Source organism: Aphelocoma coerulescens, chromosome 1A (assembly GCF_041296385.1).
Source record: "Aphelocoma coerulescens isolate FSJ_1873_10779 chromosome 1A, UR_Acoe_1.0, whole genome shotgun sequence".
NCBI classification, from domain to species: domain Eukaryota; kingdom Metazoa; phylum Chordata; class Aves; order Passeriformes; family Corvidae; genus Aphelocoma; species Aphelocoma coerulescens.
This window is the reverse complement of record NC_091014.1, coordinates 77419694-77437949: the sequence shown is the minus strand read 5'-3', so window position 1 is coordinate 77437949 and position 18256 is coordinate 77419694. Positions and strand designations below refer to the sequence as shown.

At 42.6% G+C, this 18256-nt stretch overlaps 1 protein-coding gene across 18 annotated transcripts in view; it reads left to right on the top strand.

Moving 5' to 3' along the window:
* Positions 1–18256, top strand: part of CALD1 (caldesmon 1) — a 227100-nt gene that overhangs the window by 169460 nt on the left and 39384 nt on the right. Inside the window, exon 1 of one of the 18 annotated variants that reach the window (XM_069003600.1) lies at positions 7976–8208. The exons of the other annotated variants lie outside the window; for them this stretch is intronic. Within the exon in view, the coding sequence (XP_068859701.1) occupies positions 8162–8208 (47 nt within the window). The 5' untranslated portion in view covers positions 7976–8161. Of the gene's footprint in view, positions 1–7975; positions 8209–18256 lie in introns of those variants that run through there. 18 annotated transcript variants of the gene reach the window in all.

Genomic DNA, 18256 nt, shown 5'->3' with positions numbered 1-18256 from the left:
GGCTGGAGGCAAGAATCCAGCCTTGATGGAGTGCCATCCTGATCTGATATGACAGGCCTTGGGAAAGTGTTCAGCCTTACCCTTTGTTGCTTTCAAGAGGGAAATCCCATTAGATAACCACTTTGCAGATGAGACTGGAAGATTTTGTGTTTAGATTTCCCTAAGACAAGAAGAAAATAAAGAAACCTTTTTGTGTGTGTGGTTTTGTTTTGGTCTCCTTCAGGAAAGGAGAACTGATGGTAAAAAATATGTCAGATGTATCCTGTTTCTTGAATAGTCCACGAAGTAACACAGAGAATGCAATAGTACACTTCTAACACAGTTTAATGTCCTGTTTGGTTCCTCCCTGGAAGAAGTTGGCAGGGCTTGCTGCACAGGGAGAGTAAGTTTGACACGTTGCTAGGTCATCTTGGAAACTGCAAATGGATTGGGACAGGAGTGCTAAGGAGATTTATCAGCCAGCAGGAGCTGTGAGTCTCAACGTTAGTGTAGAGATTAACGTGCCAAAGAAACCTCTGTTGTGAACCACAGACATGGAGGGGTAACAGAGACGGTTCAGATCCACTCCTTGCCAGTTTGCTAAAGTGGATTTGAATGAAATTGAATGTATAACTGGCCCCTAATTTCCAAAGCATTTTTGTGTGGGTTTAGCAATCTGATTCCTTTCAAACCCAATGACTGTCATATTGACGCAAATACCAGGCAATATTTAGAAAATTTGGGAAAGGTATTTTGCCAAGCAAGAGAAGAACCCAACCCCTCTCTTTTAACATGCATTCCTATAGGAATCAGAAATACAGAAGAAAGGGAAAAAGCATACTGAAATGTTGACCATTCTAACGAAAATCATACTGTACTGGTCTTTTTTTGGAATTTTTAAAAAGTTTTCCACTGGCTGGAGGCTTTTGAAGGAAAGAAAAGAAAAGACTCATCTTCTGTCTTGAATTAACTTTGTTTAATGATTAACAGAGCAGTGCAGTATGTGTGGTGCATTTTAATTAAATCAGAAGAGACATGATTTGGACAAGATTTTAGTTTCACTTTGAAAGTTATTAAGTAAACTGACACTGTTTGCTCTCCAAAAGTTCCTGGGAGCATCCGGTTAGCTGGTAATCCCTGTGCAGCTAGTGAAACAAAGCTGCTTCTAAAACACCTAAGGGCCAGTACCAGATAGTAAAAATGACTGGTCCAGTCAGACAGGGACATAACTGATCATTAACCTGCATGAAGCAGGGTCCTGGTCTGAGGATCCAGTTTCAGTTCAGGGATAAAAAAGGTCCAAACTGAATATTTCTGGTCGAGTTTTCATTTTGAATACCTCTGAGCTGTTCAAGTGGCACAAGCTGTTGAACAGTTGCTGCCTTTGGTGGAATTCAGAAGGGTTTTGAAAGCTGAATTTATTGGGTTGTTTGTGAAGTGAGATCCTGGCTGGGGCTTGGATGTCGTTCACCAGTAAAATTCAGAGCATCATAAGATAGGAGATTTGGTACAGGAACGTCTCCATAAATTGGCCCAGCAGGAAATGCTCTTCTCCTTCCAGAGCTGTGTGCCTGTGCACACATTTATATCAGCTCTCCCAGCAGAGAAGGATCAAGCCCAAAGCCTGGACTCAGATCCCGGCTTCAGACTGGAGCAAGACAGTGGATGCTCTTGCTGGCATGTGGTGCACACAGGGGTGAATAGATCCAACATTTCACACTCTGAGTTTGCTGTTGTTTACTGACCTGCCTCTTAAGGAGCTGTGGCTGAGGCCTCCACCCATGCCCTCTCAGCAGTAAAATCAAGGCAGAGCCTGTTTTGCCTAGAGATGCATCTATCATCTGTGTTTGTATCACACCTACCACATTGTGGCTCCTTCTGGCTTTTGTGGCCCAGCTTGAAGTGAATAGTTATCTTTGCAGCATGCCGCCAATATTTAAAAAATAACATTAATAATCTCATGTAAAACCTGTTGTTGAAATTACCTATTGCCAGAAACAGTTGGGTCAAAGACAACTTATATCTGCATTATTGGCAGCTGTATGCAGCTTTCTGTTTTGTGGGCTCTGCAAGTATTATCCTACATGCCTGTGAGCAGAAGTCCTACAAGCCTGGGCTTTGAATGTTATCCTTCACACTGATAAAGCAGAAATTTATTAATAGCCACTATAATTCAGATATAAATGAGAGATGGCAAATTTTAAAGTTTGAGAACCAAAATTATAGATGGCTTTTTATTACTGTGAGAATTGACATGTGTCCCTGAAATGCATAAAGCACAAGAGAAGGGGTGTGGACTTGTGTGGGGAAACGGTGGCTCTCCCATCTGCTGCTGGTGGTGGCTGAGAGAAATGGGCTCCTGCTCAGAGCAGGAGGGGACCAGAGTCTGCCCCTCACCTGTGGCAGTGGCGCAGGGCATGGGGAGAAGTGATAAAGCCTTTGTGATTGCTTCCCTCGTACGCTTTTCCCCATTCCAGTTGTCCAGTGACCAGAAGGTATCTGTATATCCTGGTGGTTATATGGACACTATTGTTTGGATCTCCATGTTTATTTGAAAGCAGTGAAAACATGACCTAAAACCAAAGCTATGCTTTGGTGGAGGTGGTCTCTCACACCCATGAAATATTAGGCTGCTTTATTTCTGGATTGTACATTTCCCCATAAGTGACCGATAGAGAATGCAAACACCAGCAAATGTGTTTTTCTGATCAAGTTTCAATTTACAGTGGTAGTTCTCAGTGGAATATGATTTTAACACTTGTCTTGGAGTTTGCTTTGTTTACTGTTACAGCCATACATGCAATCAGTAACTTTTCCATTTGAAAAGCAGGATAATACTACCTCACAAACTGAGGGCAGTCAGAGAAAATTCAATTCTCCTCCCTGTAGAGAAACAAACTCCTGCTTGCACTGTCCAAGGCCATCCTGTCTCAGCAAAGCAGGCATCAGGTAGGATTGAGCACTGCATGAGCTCTGTATGGGTCTTATCTGGAGCTACATATCTTGGAAGTGTTTATAACTTCGGGCTGCAGGTTCTTACATTCTAACCTACAAGGCTTGTGTTCCCAATGCTGCAGAACTTGTCTATGCAAATAGTTCTGTCTTCTGATAAGGCATTTGCTACCTGATAAAATGTGTCAGTGTGAACATGCAAATTCTGCTTGTGTGTGACTCCATGATTTGCACATGCATGTGCCCAAACCTACATACTGCAATTTGAGTATGTATTTTAATCCATAAATCCACGTACATAGCTGGGTTTCACTCACAGGTTTCACTGAACACGTTAAACTTTTTTGACTCTGCTGGTGTTTATAGGCACCCAGGTAGTTATAACTGTGGGATGGAGTTAAAAAATGAAGGGAATAATAGATATCATAGCTGTAGGATGGATTCTTGGTATTGAACCCAGAAAGAGCTTGGAAAACCTACGACTGGGAAATGGCAGAGTCTCCGTTACTTGAGATATTTACAGCTTGACTTGGAAAAAAAAATACATCGTAAGAGACAGCTCAGCATTATTTGATGACAAAGTGCATAGTCTTGTTTTTATAAGTACTCAAGAGATATACTCCGAGAGCTTATGTATGAGCTGCCAGATTTTACCTACAGTGTGTGATTTAATACACAAAGTGGTGTTCATCTGTGAAATAAATTCCCCGCTCACATGCCAGTGCCCTAGAATGAAATCTCCTAGGATGGTGAATGCAGATGCTTTTTGCCCTGTGAGATGCATCCACTGAGTTCCCTGCAGTGAAGTGTATTGGGGCATTTCAGAACAGACCTTAAAAAAACCAACAGAGTTTGTCTACTCCGTGAGAACATGAAAGAGACTGTGGCATCTTTCATTTTCCCAGGGAGGGAACAGTTAAAAATATTCTTCAAATAAGGAGCAGATGTTAATGTCATTAGAATGGATTTTCATAAAAAACCAGAGTTCTCTTGCAAAATGACAGTAGCTTTGCTAACTTCTCTACAAGTCTGCCTGCTTATTTCAGGCTTGTGGCACAGAGAAGAGGCAGTGCAGGGAGAGCTATTTACTGTCTCTGAAACCAATCAGGTACATTTCTGTAAGTTACTTGCCTGTTCTAAAACTGTCTCAACAAAGAGCTGAGGAAACATGAAGGTGTTTGAACAACAGGACAAGCACAGTGAGCATCGCAGCAACTGTTGACAAGCAGCATCACTGCTGACAAACAGGTACAGAAAGGAATAAGCTACATATGGAAAGGCATGGTCTGGACAGTGCATATGCCTCTGTCAGGTTCTAAATTCACTACCATTTCAAAAGCAAAAAAGATTCACAGGCTTTTTTGATCAGCTCACTGAAAACTCAGCCTTGCCTGCAGGAATGGTTAAAGGAAAAATAACAAACAAAATGTTAAGTGGTTCTCTGGATGACCTCTGGACATTCTTACTGTTAGTATGAGTAGACATTGGAACCTCCCAGTAATAATTTCCTTTTGGAAAGCTCTCATGTCTCCTTCCTCCTCCTCATTTTACTGCTTTTAATGTTCAGAACATAGGAAAGGCCCTGTAGTTCCTTTCATTGCTGCAATAGATGACCCTACACTCTTGTAGAGCCATTTGCCTTGAGTTCATTGGCATGAATGACACCTCACAAGTGCTCTGGTGCAGTTAGCATTTGTTTACTCTAGTTTTTTTCTCTTTCTAGTATTTTCCTTAGGGGATTTGGTGTCCTAGATCTCTGAAGCATCAGGACATACAAGGAAGGCAGGTTGAGATATGTCTGCTGCCCCATCATCTTTTGTGCTTTAGATGCCCATGTGAATTTTTGAGATTATCTGGGAGGTGATTTGCCTCTTCCTGCTCCATATGCAAGATCTTCACCTCAGGGCCACAATGTACTGAAAATATCCCTCTTGGTTAAGTTACTGAAGTAAACAACAAACATTTGGCTTCCAAATAATAAAGGGATTATGAAGTGCAAGTGCAAGGATCTATAACTGACTCAGATCCTCCTCCCACTTCTTTCCAAAGGGGTTGCAAGCATGGCACAATCTGTTTCAGCTTCTTTCAGGGGAGCTAGTTCTGCACTGCTGCAAACTTAGGGAGCTGCTGGATGCACACCCAGCTGAATGGGAGTGCTTGGCACTGCAGGGCTTGGCCTTGGCTGAGCCCTCCTTTGTGCTGCAAACAGAACGAATCAAATGGCCCTGTAGCTCTTGTTAGAACAGTGATGTTCCTCAGCTGGATGGACCTTATGGCTTAAATGATGGGCACAGCTCTGAGGGCAGCTGGGGTGAGGCCTCCTGGGCACTCCCCAGTGCACCCACCAAGCTGCTCCTGTGGCTTAGGCCAGGTCCACGTGGCAGTGTGCTCCTTGCCTTATGCAGTGGATTGACATCTGTGTGTCCAGAGCTGCCTGTTTGATCTTGCAGCTTTGCAAGTGTGACAAATCGTGGTTGTAGCAATTTCTGGATAGAAGAAAGAATAACAACAACACTGGTGCTGTCAAATTAAAAATTAATTTATGGAATGCCAACGTGCAAAGCGTGTTGGGCAGTTGTTGACAAGGATGCCTGTCACAGGTAACACTACAGACAGATGCTGATGCTGTTTGGAAGTGGGATTTGCCCACCTTATTTATCTTCAGTTCCTCATTTGCAGGCAAAGACGGCACACACCTTGAGGATAGGCTTGCATGGCCAGCGTTGCTCATTGCTGAATCTATGGGCAAATGAAATGTATTCTCAGTAGTGCTGTAGAGGTGTGGGCAAGAAGATGCAATTTGTTGCTAGAAGTCTTGAAATTAGAAATGGGCTGACCATGTGAAGTGTTGTGTTTCATCTGGACTGAAGTTCTCTTCCAGAACTTTATAATTCAGAACAGTATTTGGAAAAGTGAAGCAAGAAAAATTGTGATTCTTGAGACTGTCCAAAGAGGAGTATTTTAAAATGGTTCTGGAGTCTTCTACAAGTGGAAGAGGCTTCCCCTGTTTCTAATGGCCAGCAAATAGAGCCATGCATGACAGTACAGGCAGATTTTCTAAAATGGTTCTGGAACTGTTCTTTGAAGATGTAGAGTGTAGTGTTTTAGAGGATAGTCAATTTGCTTTTATTTTTGTCCTGAATGGAAACAGTTTTGTTGGTGAGCACTGCAATAATCTGATTTATTCCAGGATGGATTGAAAAGAGTGCAGAACAATCAACTGGAATAAAGACTTTCTATAACACAGTAGTTAATAGAGACCTGTATTAGAAATCTGTAGGGCTGCCTTGGAACCCAATTCAGAATTTCATAAACATCAGCTCTTACATCTGGCATCTGATTAAAATGTGTATTTTGGAAGAACAGTGACACGATCTCTGTTTAACTAATGCTCCTCCAGAGGGAAGAATTCTGCTTCTGTAATTCCTCAGCAGTAGAAATGCCTTTTCCAGGAAGACTAAATATGCCTCCTGTCTCACCAGCATTTTTTAAGGACCCTCTGTATTCACACTGCCTTACATGTTCACCTTCCTTTAAGGGCAGGGTAAAACAAAACTATAGCAGTGGCCTGCCTGCTGCATCCTCGTCTCATTTGCAGCTCTCTCTGCAATCACAGAAGTGGAATTCATATTTTCCTCCCTTGGCAATCAGCACTATTGGCCTTTCCTTGCTCCAGACCAGAGCTCCAGTATATTTTATACAGCAAAAGATGGGGGGTTCAGTGTGCTTTAGAACAAAAGGCTGGGACTACAGAAGATGTGCATGAAGAAATAGCAACTTCTTGGGGTACTGCAGACCTGTGTGTGTGTGTGTGTGTAAAGAAGCCCTTGTACGTGCTTGCACAGGAATTGTTCAACTATTGTAAAGCACAGAATTGTTACTTTTGCACAAAAATTCTATCTCCTCAAAACCGTAGAGAGAGTTTTTGGGAGGGAGAAAAATCCAGTTATTGCCTATGGGATTTAAGCAGAACATAATATCAGTGTCCCGAGCGAAGTGTGGCCATGGGATTCTTGAAAGCTCTGAGGAAAAGAGTCAGGGTTGAATCTTCCTTGGCCATGCAGCATTGTCCATGGCTTTGTGCAGAGGGTGGCCTGGGTGCTCACTCCAAGGAAAGAGTGCCACCTGCTGAACCCACACATTCCTTCCCACAGACAGGCGAGCTTGTAGTGGAGGTTTCCCTTTGGGGTACTAATCCATCCCTACCCACTCTTGTAATTTATGAGGGTTAGCAAGACCACAGCCTGGGGTGGAATAGCTGTAGGACTGCACAGTAAGTGGTTTCAGTTTGCTCACCTTTTTGGGCTTTAAGGGGAAGGGGTATGAGAGCCAAGCATATGAAATCACGGTAACTGATGGTGCCCCCATTTAAATCCCTGTTTGCACTTCTATTTCCTGCTTCATTCACTGGATTACGTGGAAGAACACTGAGGACAGTCTGTTAGGCTGGATTTAGCTCCAGCCCTGTTTTTAATCCTTTTGTAAAACAAAAGATGGTTTTACCTTGAGTGCAGTTGAGCTTGCAGCAACTCCCCACCTCCTTGGATTTGTTTGTGTTTGGAAATCACTGTCAGTCTTGAGCTGTCTGATCCAGCTTGACCTTTCACAAGTCAGATTGGATGCAAGTGCCTGCAAAATGCTTAGGCAGTGATTTACTATGAAAAGGGAGGACTGTTCCCTGGACCATTATTTTATATCTGGGTCCTCTCATCTCTCGGCAGGCTGGAATGTGACTTTCCTACCAGCAAATCCCTGCAGAGGCACCTCTGTGCAGTGCTGAGGCTGCTTGGTGCTCAGGCGAGCTGCCTGAACAGAATCCCTTCTTGTGAAAGCTGAATGGGAAGCAAGAGTTTGTCAGTCAACCTGGGCAGCTGAGAAATCTGCAGGAGTTTCTGTAACTGGGGGCCCAGCTATGACAAGGAGGATCTATTAGAGAGAATACAGTAAAAAAGAATAATGATCATATGATCACAGAGCAGAGGGGGGTGAAGGGAGGGGAGGGGGATACAAGATAGATAATGAGCTTGACAACAGGCAAATACAGAGTGTCATTCCAGGAGCTCTACAGGACCAACCAAATGGTTAACCTGTGGGGTGGAAAGAGCATCCAATGAGTCTCGCGTGCCTGAAAGGATAATGGCATTTTTATTATCTCATTCCACGCCCTGATCATCCGTCCATTTGCTCCCTGGAGCTGCCAGCAGTTTGCACTGATTCATACGCTGCAGACATGATCAGCAGATCATACTGCAGGCAGAACTTGTCAAGCCTTTCCAAGTGAGTTGCCAGTTTATTATATCTGTATGGATTTAGCCTTTTGGTGTTGTGTAGGAGGTGCTGGATGGTGGCAGTGGCAAGGGGAGCAGAATGTGTAACAAGCTGGGAAGCTGGTTGAACTGGGGAATGAGCAATGGATATAGATTGGGTTCTTTTGCTTCTTTTTCTGCTACATTGTGCTCTACTGTCTAAGGTCTTTGTATTTATGGATTTCTCATACCTGAATTGCGGAATTTAAACTGTTCAGTGGCAGAAGGACATGTTGGGAGAGCTGGCTGCTAATCGGAGTTCTGCTGGTGGGAAGTTTGCAGAAGTTTCATAGTTTGCGTGAAAGCTTTTGCATAACTCAGATTGCTTCATTTACTGAGTAAGTAAAGTCCTCATGGCACATTCATCCCTGAATGTGCAAGCAAAAGCAAGAGAAGAAAATCAATTAGCCTGCGTAATAGTGCCAATAATATAATCTGCTTTATTTCTCTCCTGTATTGTTTTGTTGGTCCACTTCATGAGCTGATGGATAGGAAACAGGACACTACTATGTTTCTAAATTGCTGTGATTTATATAAGGGTTTGGTTTAAAGCTTGGGAGAGGTTTTGAAGAGCAACTGGGATTTCCGTATGCCTGTTTTTTTAGCGTTTCCAGCATGAAATCCTGTGCTCTTAGAGGGAGAGGGAGCTCAGGGATTTCTAAAACTCAGCTCCTCCAAGAAGTCCCTTCCAGGAATCTGAAATCCCTCATTGTGATTTCAGAAATTGGGCAATAAATAATAATGTAACTAAGAGCATGTCAGATGACACTTTTTGGTGTGTTGTTCCATGGTGAAATGCAGCCACAAGCCACAGTAGCCAGCCCTCCCATACCTCTGTACAGGAAGTGGGAACAGCCGTGGGGGAGCACCAATTCCTCTGCACTCAGTGCGAGGGGAAAGCAAGGGAGGGGAAGGGGCAAAGTGGGTGAGATGTGGGCACTTTAGTGATTTTGTAAGTGGTGACAACATTGACTCATGATACCTAGTGTGGGGAGCTGGCCCTGAGTGCAGTGATCCAGGCTGGACCTCTGAGGTGACCTTGAGATCCTTTCTAGTCTGTGCTGGGGCTGGTTTGGTGAGGTATCAGGGTGTGGCTGTTTTGTTTAAAATACTAGAGACCATTGGATATCCTTGCTGGGAGATATTCTCCTCCACTCCCTTTTGGGCAGGAGAGGGAACCTTTACATCTGGCGTATCTGTTGTGTTGTGCTGGGAGCAATGCCTCAGCTTGTGTGCAAGGTGAGTTCACTGAAATCAGTGAAATTAGGTCTCAGTGAAAACAATCCTTTTCTCTTGGAGTATGATTAGCTACTATACTGCTGTTTTCCTGTATCTTGGGAGTCTTGGGCCCTGTAGCAGCTTCTAACAAGAGCAGACACACCTTGAAAACCAGACATGGGTTTTCTTTTGTCAAGACTCACAGTAGCATGCTTGAGGAAGAAAAGCAAAGTTCTCTTTGGCAAGGACTCTAAAGAGAAATCAAATGCGTGGCCAAAACTTGGAAACTGATTTATTCCCTTGCAACAAACTTCTCTGTGACCTCAGGCCAAAAGAGGGAAGACACCTTTAGCATTAGCCACAAAGGCTTCTTCAAAGCATTGCTCAGAGAAAGAAATGATGAAATACTGCCCTTCCCAGGCTGAGGCATAACGTAATCATTCCAAGTGCTTATGTCTTCTCAGGAGATTGCAGTGGAAAAGAAAAGGGGTATTAAAATCCTTATAAGTTAACTCTCTGGAGACTCTCCAGGGAAAAGGAGGAGGCTGTTATTGCATTATTTTGAATGAGGTACAATGTGATTGTTAACTTCTTGCAAATGTCCTCTAATGGCCCCGTTATACGATCATTTCATCTGTGTTGTTTAAAGATATTTTCTATGCTTTCAGTGTACTTGTGGTAGTTGTAGAAAATTTTGTAATTGCTAAATAGCTGCATATAATCCTGTTAGCATTTGATAACTAGAAATTAAAAGCAGAAGCTCTCAGCGTAGCCAAGAAATCATTCTGGTTGGCCTGAAAACATGAAATCTGTTTAATAAATGTATAGGGATTGGCTTGGCTCGCTGTGCTGGACACTAAAGTGTTTACTGTGCAAGTTCCTAGAGAAAGCAGAAGTTCTCTTTGCCAACAGGTAGAATATTTTCTTCCAGCAGATGATAACTTCTGTTCAAACTTCAGTTTGGTTGTTGGAAGCTCACTTTTTGGCAGCATTTTCTTCGTATCGTAGCTTATCTTTTCTGTTTCCTGGCTGAATGTTCAAGCCTGATACCAGCTAGTTTTTTAGGAGAAGAGAGGGGTTGAAGAGGACTCTTCTCCACAGACAGCAGTAGTGTTGGTGGCACAGTGTTATCTGGTTAATTCTGCTCCAAAAACTGATGCTGTTAATTTTCTCTTGAAGCTTGCTCTTTCCCTCTGGTCTTCTCTTCTGATCGTGCTCTTCATTCCCGTTCCCCAGTGGGCAAAGGCCTGAATCCATAGTCTGTAAAAGACTTTTTACAATACTGAGGTAATACAAGAAGGACATAATGTAACTACAGACAAGATACACAAAGATGTTAGCCTGTAGTGAGGTTATTTGTCTCTGTTTTGGAAGCAAAGAATCGCTGTCTCAATTTCTGAAAGTGGCTCTTCCCCAACAGCGACAAGTCTGCAGGAAGGACTGGAACAATTTTGAGAGGGAGTATCTTGGGTGGAAGAAACACTGTGGCAGAGAAAGGACAGGTTTATAGGGAAAACTCTGAGGTTTTGCAGCATTCTTTCCTCAGTGAAAGAAGTTGTTTTCAGCATAAGGAAAGCACTGGCTGTCAGGAGCACAAATCTGGAGTGGAGTTTTGAGCATCCACCTCAGTCTTAAGTCGTGACTGCGAGCACCAAACATCTAAAGTTTTGTCAGAGAACAAGTGACTTGGGAGAGTTTCATGAAAATTCTGATCTAAATTCTCCACCCTGTGCAAGCCTTGGTTCAAGCCAGGAACTTGCTGTGAATGCAAATGCCTGAAATGAGCTGTGAGAATTGCTTCTAATGAAAGGTAAATTTAGTAAAACCTAGAAAATTTGGGGAAGTTTTGGCCAGAACTGTTTCAGAACAGTTCAGAGAAGAGCTGTGTGAGTTCATGTCAGGTTTCTGAAATTCGCTTTGTCTGAAGGAAAAGAATAGGAAATACTTTTTATTTTTAATTATTTTTTTTACACTTTCTAGATAAGAAATAATTGAGTTGCACATTTGCATTTTTTTAAACAAAAAATTCTGGGTTTTTTTGAATCTTTTGATTCCAATTGATCTACCTTTCAAAGAGAAAAGTAAAAAGAAAATAACTTAGGTGAAAGATTTGCTTTCTTGTTCCAGGCTGAATTAAAATAAAGCAGCCCCGAACATTTTCCATATCACTTCACTCTGACAAGGGTTTTTGCTTCTGCTTCAGCAAAACTAGAAAATTCATTGTTAGTGCAGATCTTAAATCCAGATAGCTCCTCTACAGCCACACTGTTGGCATAGGTGTTCAACTAGTGGTGGATGGGGGTGGTAGAACTTTATCCTGCTTCTTCACACCCCTGCCTTTCCCTTTCCTGCCAAACCTGCACTCCCCATCCACCCTGTTCCCAATTCAGAGTAATGCAGGAAGATTCAAAAAACTCAGGAAAGTTCTCTGGTGATTGTTTCAGGCCCTCTTTGCTTTTCAGTTCATATATATGCATATATGTCCATATAAAGCAGTAAATTTTGTCCAGTAAATTAAATCCAGTGCTTAAAAACGCAACCAAGAAAAACATGTCCATCAATCATTGAAATAATTGAAACATAGAGGCTCAACTTGCTGTAACTTTTCACTCTATCCATGTTTTACTTTGTAAAAAAACCCCAAAACATTCAAAAAACCCTTTCTTGCACTATTTTCATGTACTGTTTGAATTATATTTTGGGATGTGTAAGCTCTTAAATGTAGTGAAAAAGTCTCCTTGAGTTCAGTAAGGCAGCTTGCATGTATAAGTGGCTGCATAGCCAAGTTTATAATTATATATCTGCGTAATGTTAGCCTTCCTACATTTATCCATTCCAGTTTTAATTCTCCATTTCGTAAAATCTATGATCAAATTTTGGAGCCCAAGCTAAGCCGATGTCGTCCCTTTTAATTTAGGACTCAGCCCTTTTATTCTCCTTCTGTGCTTTACTTTTATTAGTTGCTTTCTTTTTGTGCTGATGTGCAGCACATATTGTTAAGGGCACTTATTAGAGCCAGAATTTTACAGCGTGGAGAGTGTCCTAATAAGGGAAAAAAACAGCCCTTTATTGGTGAGGTAAGAGAAATCAGGCAGGGGATAATTTTTTTGCTGATTGAGAAGGATAAGGTGCGGTTTGGCAGGTATCGCATTGGTTTGGCATTTGCTGACACGGTTCCTCTTTTCTGCAGTTCAAATCCTTTGCAGAGTAGACAGTCAGGGAGGGCTTCCCCCACTCCCCCTTTTGCCTTCCCCTCCCTCGAGGCATTTCTGCAAGTCCAGCAGTGCAATACTGTAATCACCTTTTTGGGGAACAGCAAGCACGTTGGAAAACAGCTTTCCGTGTGGGTTTTTCTGCATCTAAAGCATTTAAGTGGTTTGTGAAGTTGTCAGAAAAATCACACTGTAGTCCAAGGTATTTTGATACAATTTCTCTCTTCTCAAAACTCCACTATTGGAGCAAAGTACTGGCTGCAAGGTTTAGTTGGTCTTTAAGTTGCTCATCTGTTTTTTCCTTCCAATTACTTTGGATGCGCATATTGAATTCCAGAGATGAGCAGCACATCCCAAGCTTAAGTACAGGCTTCAGATCTGAAGTCAATGTAGTTCCTTGACTTTCAAGCTGAGTTAAGGTGAACAAAGTTTCAAATGAGGGCAGAAGTATTTTGGGGCTTTTGTTCCTTAGTCCCTGTTTGTCTCTTGGTAAATGAATACTAAGCCAAGTATTGGCTCTGCTTAAATTCACTCTGTGCTGCATCAGGAGACTGAAACTGATGTCAAGTGGCTGCCCCTCTCCACCTAGTGCTCTGGTGTGATTCTTTAATTGTGGGAGGAATAATGGTTAACTTAATCACCAACACCCAGTTTTCTCTGTCACTCTCTTGCTTATTTTCTTCTGAATACTGTATGTTTGCTGGCATCACTTGTGAAGCAATTTTTTTCCTCTCCTCCCTGTCGTAGTAATTCTAGAGTACGTGTCCTGTCATTGTTGAGGTTAGCTTACTGTAGGGAAAGTATGTGAAAGAAAAATGGATGATAATAAAGCAGAAAAGAAGAATAAACAGCGATAGTAGCAAGGGTTGGATGTACCAGTTCACATCAAGCAAAATATACAGATGCACCATTAGGTATAGACTACTCCCAAAAGCTTGATAAACAACCCCTTTTTGGGGGGATTGGTAGGGTTTGGGTTTTTTGTAAGATGCCTGTTTGCATTCAGACTCTTCTTCCTCAAAGTCAGCATTTATCTTGAAGATCAGGGCCTTGGCTAACTTTGTCTTTTTTAATTTCCACCCACCACTTTTCCATATACCTTGACTAAGCAAGGGTGAGAAATATTCAGTTTCTCGTGAGCAAGGCTGACTCCAGCAGAACCTGGCATACCAACTGGAGAGGATTAACTCTGTCCAAGAAGTTTCACTCTGAACTCTGAATTTTTTTCAGATCACTTTCAATCTGCTTTATGCTTCTCTTTAGCAGGATCTGGTCCTGCTGCGGGTCCTCGAGGCAAATGTTGCTGTATTATGGAACAAAAAATAAAAAATTATTCTGGTTCCAGACTGCTTAAAACATTATTCAGAAATATCTCCTGACTGGTGTGCTATGTATTTAAAAAATTTGAGAAAGCAGCCCCTGTGGAAGCCGTCCATGTGCACTTGTTTTCCTTCCCACGATTCTTTGGGAAATGTGGAGGCCTGTCTTAGAGGTGTGTCCTTGAGACCAATGCACTTGACAGTACAGGATGTAAAATTCTGGCTTCTGTTTGGTTTGCTGAAGCCAAATTGCCCACAGGCCTTTTTAACCATAAAAATGTATTACATGTTTCTGAACAGGAGGTTTTTGGGCTTGCCAGATTCCATCTGCAATTCGTTCAGCCCTGGAGTTGCTGCAGTGTAATTACAGAAGTACCTTCTAGCATCACAACTCTTTGTGTCCTGGCTTATTCCTTACTACAAGATTTGTTGTTTTGTTTTGGGTTTGCTTTTGTTTGTTTGTTTGGACTTTAGTTATGCTTGATTTAGTGGAGTTTGTAACTCAGCAAGAGGATCATGGGATGGGTGAACCTCACAAGCTCAATGCACTGTGGGTTTCAGCATCGACAAATGACGTGTACCACCATCATCACACCCTGGCATGACCGTGGTGGAACCTGTGCAGTCTCTTTGTTCATTTTCAGGTTGTTCATGGATTTCCAGCTCCCATGAGCTGCAGTGGCATTCTCCATTGTCATGTGTTTCCTTTCCCCCTTTTTTTATTTTTCCCTTTCAGTCATCTCTTGGTAGTGTTTTATTTGATTATTTTGCAAAGCCCAAATGAAATGTGTTCTGGCCTTACTGTATTCTCTTGCACAGTGATTTCTTTAAAAGAAGAATCCCATTTTTAAATTATGGTGCGTATTTGTGTAACACTCATCTTTCCTCTGTGAAGCATGAGATTTTTTGGATTCTGTTTCTCCTGCAAGAGGAAAATCACTGGCATGTGCTCTGGGTGTGTAAGATGGTGTTGTGCATCTTGGCTTTAGTCATCTCCCTCCTCCTGGAACAGGAGTGGTCAAACACATCATGTCAGCAGTTTTCTTTCTCAGGATTGCAAAATGCCCCAAAGCCTAATTAGCAGAGGCCACATCTATTTCCAAAACCAGCTAAATTTTTACTTTAGTCCGAAAGATGAAGTTTGAGGACTAATTTTCTCCTTGTTCCTCTGTTAAATTTGCCATAAAGGCTGTAGCAAAGCAGTTTTGTTGTTCTCTGAAAATGTAGCTTTTACTCAAGGCTTGTCAAACTTAAAAAACTCTCTTGATGCTGTAGCAGAGCTATCTTGGTGTTCCCATAGTCCTTATCTATATGGCTGTGAAACCTTCCCACTGACTGCATGTGCTTTAGTGACAATTTGCAGCCCATCCAGCTGAGAACAAATATTCCTTTCTCGTGCATATCTGAGAGCTGCATTTGGTCCCTTGTCATTTTGGGAAAGCCATGGGGTTGATTACTTACCTGATTTCCTGGATTCTTCTTTCTTTCAAACTCACCTGACACCCTGTGAAGTGCTTAGGTGGGAGACAGAGTCTCCCACCCAGCCCTATGTTTACTGCCCCTGAGCAATTCTGAGTGGTGGTATTTCGAGCAAACTTGGTCAAATGTCCAGAAAACCTGTTTGTGCATGATTATAGCTGTGCACTAACACTGGCAGTCTGCCTCTTGCTCATCTTGAGCTGGCAGTAGCACCCCGTAGCACATCCAAGAGCACCTCATTGACAGAGGATTACAAGTGTTTGCGTTGAGAGTTACGCCTGTGTTTGACGTAGGCAGCGCCTGTTGTGCTGGCCCTGGATCCTGAAATGCACGATTTTTTTCACTGAACATTCCTGAGTGAGATGGGAACTGGAGCACAAGGGAGTTCAAGCATCTCACACAGGAACCTGTAGCAGAAGAGGAGCCAAATGAAGTCTTCAAACCCCCGTATTTAGCAACGTAACTCTCAGATGCTCGTTTGGATTAAGAGCAGTCTTAACTTATTTTTCCCATTTAGAGTATTGCTGATCCCTAGACCTTCTTGCTACCTTGTAGCTGCTAAAGTTTATCTTCTTCAGACAGATAATGACCATATGCCTGTTTACTCAGTAATCTGTCAGTTGAATTGTGGTAACAGGTTGGACCACACTCTGTGTGCGTAAGAATTCAAATTCTCTTATGCTTGTCCTAATTGTTTGTTGTGCCAAGTATTTGTCATTTTACATTGCCAAATCCTTGCTTTACAAATGCTGTACTTTCACAAAAGTATATTAAATGTAAATTTGTTATCCAGTGCTTGGTTTTTGGCCCCTCTCAGTGCCTTTCAGGGCTGCATGACTTAAATTCAGTGAGAACTTTCATAAAAGGATAAATGGAATTGCAGCTCCCTTGCAATAGACTTGGTGTGTGTCTGTGAATGGTTACTGTGGATGGAGGAAGAGGATACTTGGATGAACAGTGCGTGGTTGGATGGAGTGTAAGGGATGTTCTCTGGTGTTATTTCTAAGGATCCATCTGCTGTGCAAATGCCTCCAAAATCCATCTGCTGTGCAAATGCCATAGAAGGCTCAGTGACTCCCTAAAACACTGTCTTGCTGTCCAGGTGAGAGGGGAAAAGTTTTGACTTCAAATAAAGACCAAATCCTGCAAGAGCTGGTATTGGAAGGGTTGGCTGGCATTCAGGTCAGTCCCATCTACACTGTGGGACTGCAGAGGGAGCAGTGAGAGCTGTGGTGCACAGAAGCATTCCCATGTGACTCCTACAGTTTCTCCAGGACTAAAACCTCTCTGGTGTAGAGCTACTGTTTTCTCACTCCATCAGCTTTTGGGAGTCCTATCTACAGAGCTTTCTGTACCTGTTGAAGCTTGAGAAGCAGAAGGGTGTGGCAGCAAGCTAACTCCTTGTCTCCCAGTGGTAGGGTGAGGACCCTGCACCCCATTCCTCATTCTTTCAGGCGTTTAAGTGTATCTCAGTTCACAGCCCAGTGCTTCAAAAGGTTCCAGACTGTGTTGAGCCATGCTGACCCCTCTGAAAAGTCCGAGGTGCTTTCTCAGTGGCATGGCTACAAGATCCCCTGGGCTAAACTTGCTTTTGGCCCTTCCTTTCCCATTTCCCAGCAGACACACCTCTTTTTAAAAAATGTAGACTGCTGATTTGGAAATACGTAGCAACAGAAGGCATTATCTAAAATGCAGAGGAGAGACAGGCCATCACTTGGTCAGAGAGAGCTCAGGGGAGCATGTCTCTTTGTTCAGCACACCAGAAAAAGACATCTCAGGATAATTCTGTCAGTGGCTTTCACGTGCTGTCAAGAGTAGCAATGGAAGTCAGCACAGTGCAGCTGTTGGAGATGGGACTGGGAGGAAGGAGTCCACAAACCTTCTAAAACTCCCTTTAGAAGTTGCTGGAAGAGCTCCTGGTAGCTTCAGCAAGTTTTTGGAGCAGGTGTGAAGTGGTGGAGCCAAAAGAGAACTGTATCTGCTCTGTGGTTTAGACTGAAAGTAGTAGATTCATCTATATATCTGTTTTTCCATTCCATAAACTGGAATTATAATAACAATAATACCCACCACACAGAAGTCAGAAGGGGTTGCAAGGATTGCTTAACTTTTGTAAAACATGTTGAGATCTTTTGATGGAAAGAATTTAACAAGTGCCAAGAACTAATATAAAACAAGGGGAAAATAGCCATTGGTCTGCATTCACTTCTGGAATGTAATGGATTATACCAGAAGCCTTGGCTTGAACATCTGTGGGTGTGTACATTTAATGATGAATTTTTTGATTACCCTTTCTGTAAAAATGTCAGTTGAATCTTTGCTTCTTGGTGATGGAAACTCATCAGGGCTTGTCTCCTCTCACCTTTGGAATCAGATCCTCTTTTGGCTGCCTTTGCAGTCTGTTTCCATTGGCTGTATTGCCTTCTTATCACAGCAGCTCTTTGCTATCCTTCCTGCCTTGATGCCCACCTGCATAAAGCATTTTGCAACAGCTATGACTGACTGGCTCCCTGTGTGGAACTGCTGTTCCAGAATGAAACTGAAATTATCAGCAACAACAACAGAAAGGGTGCCATAATAACTGCTGTGGTTTGAAATCACACTGAATATTGCAGAAAAGCCCCTTACCCTGCCCCTATTATCTCCACAGGGCAGTTTCTCTGTGTTAGGTGCTGCTGAACAGCTGCCCATGTCCCTTTTTTATCTGGGTACTCTCTGTGGACAGCTTTTAAGTTGTAGATAATTTGTTAGTGAGTCTGTGAAATGGAAGAGGTTTTTGTTGGATGCTAGA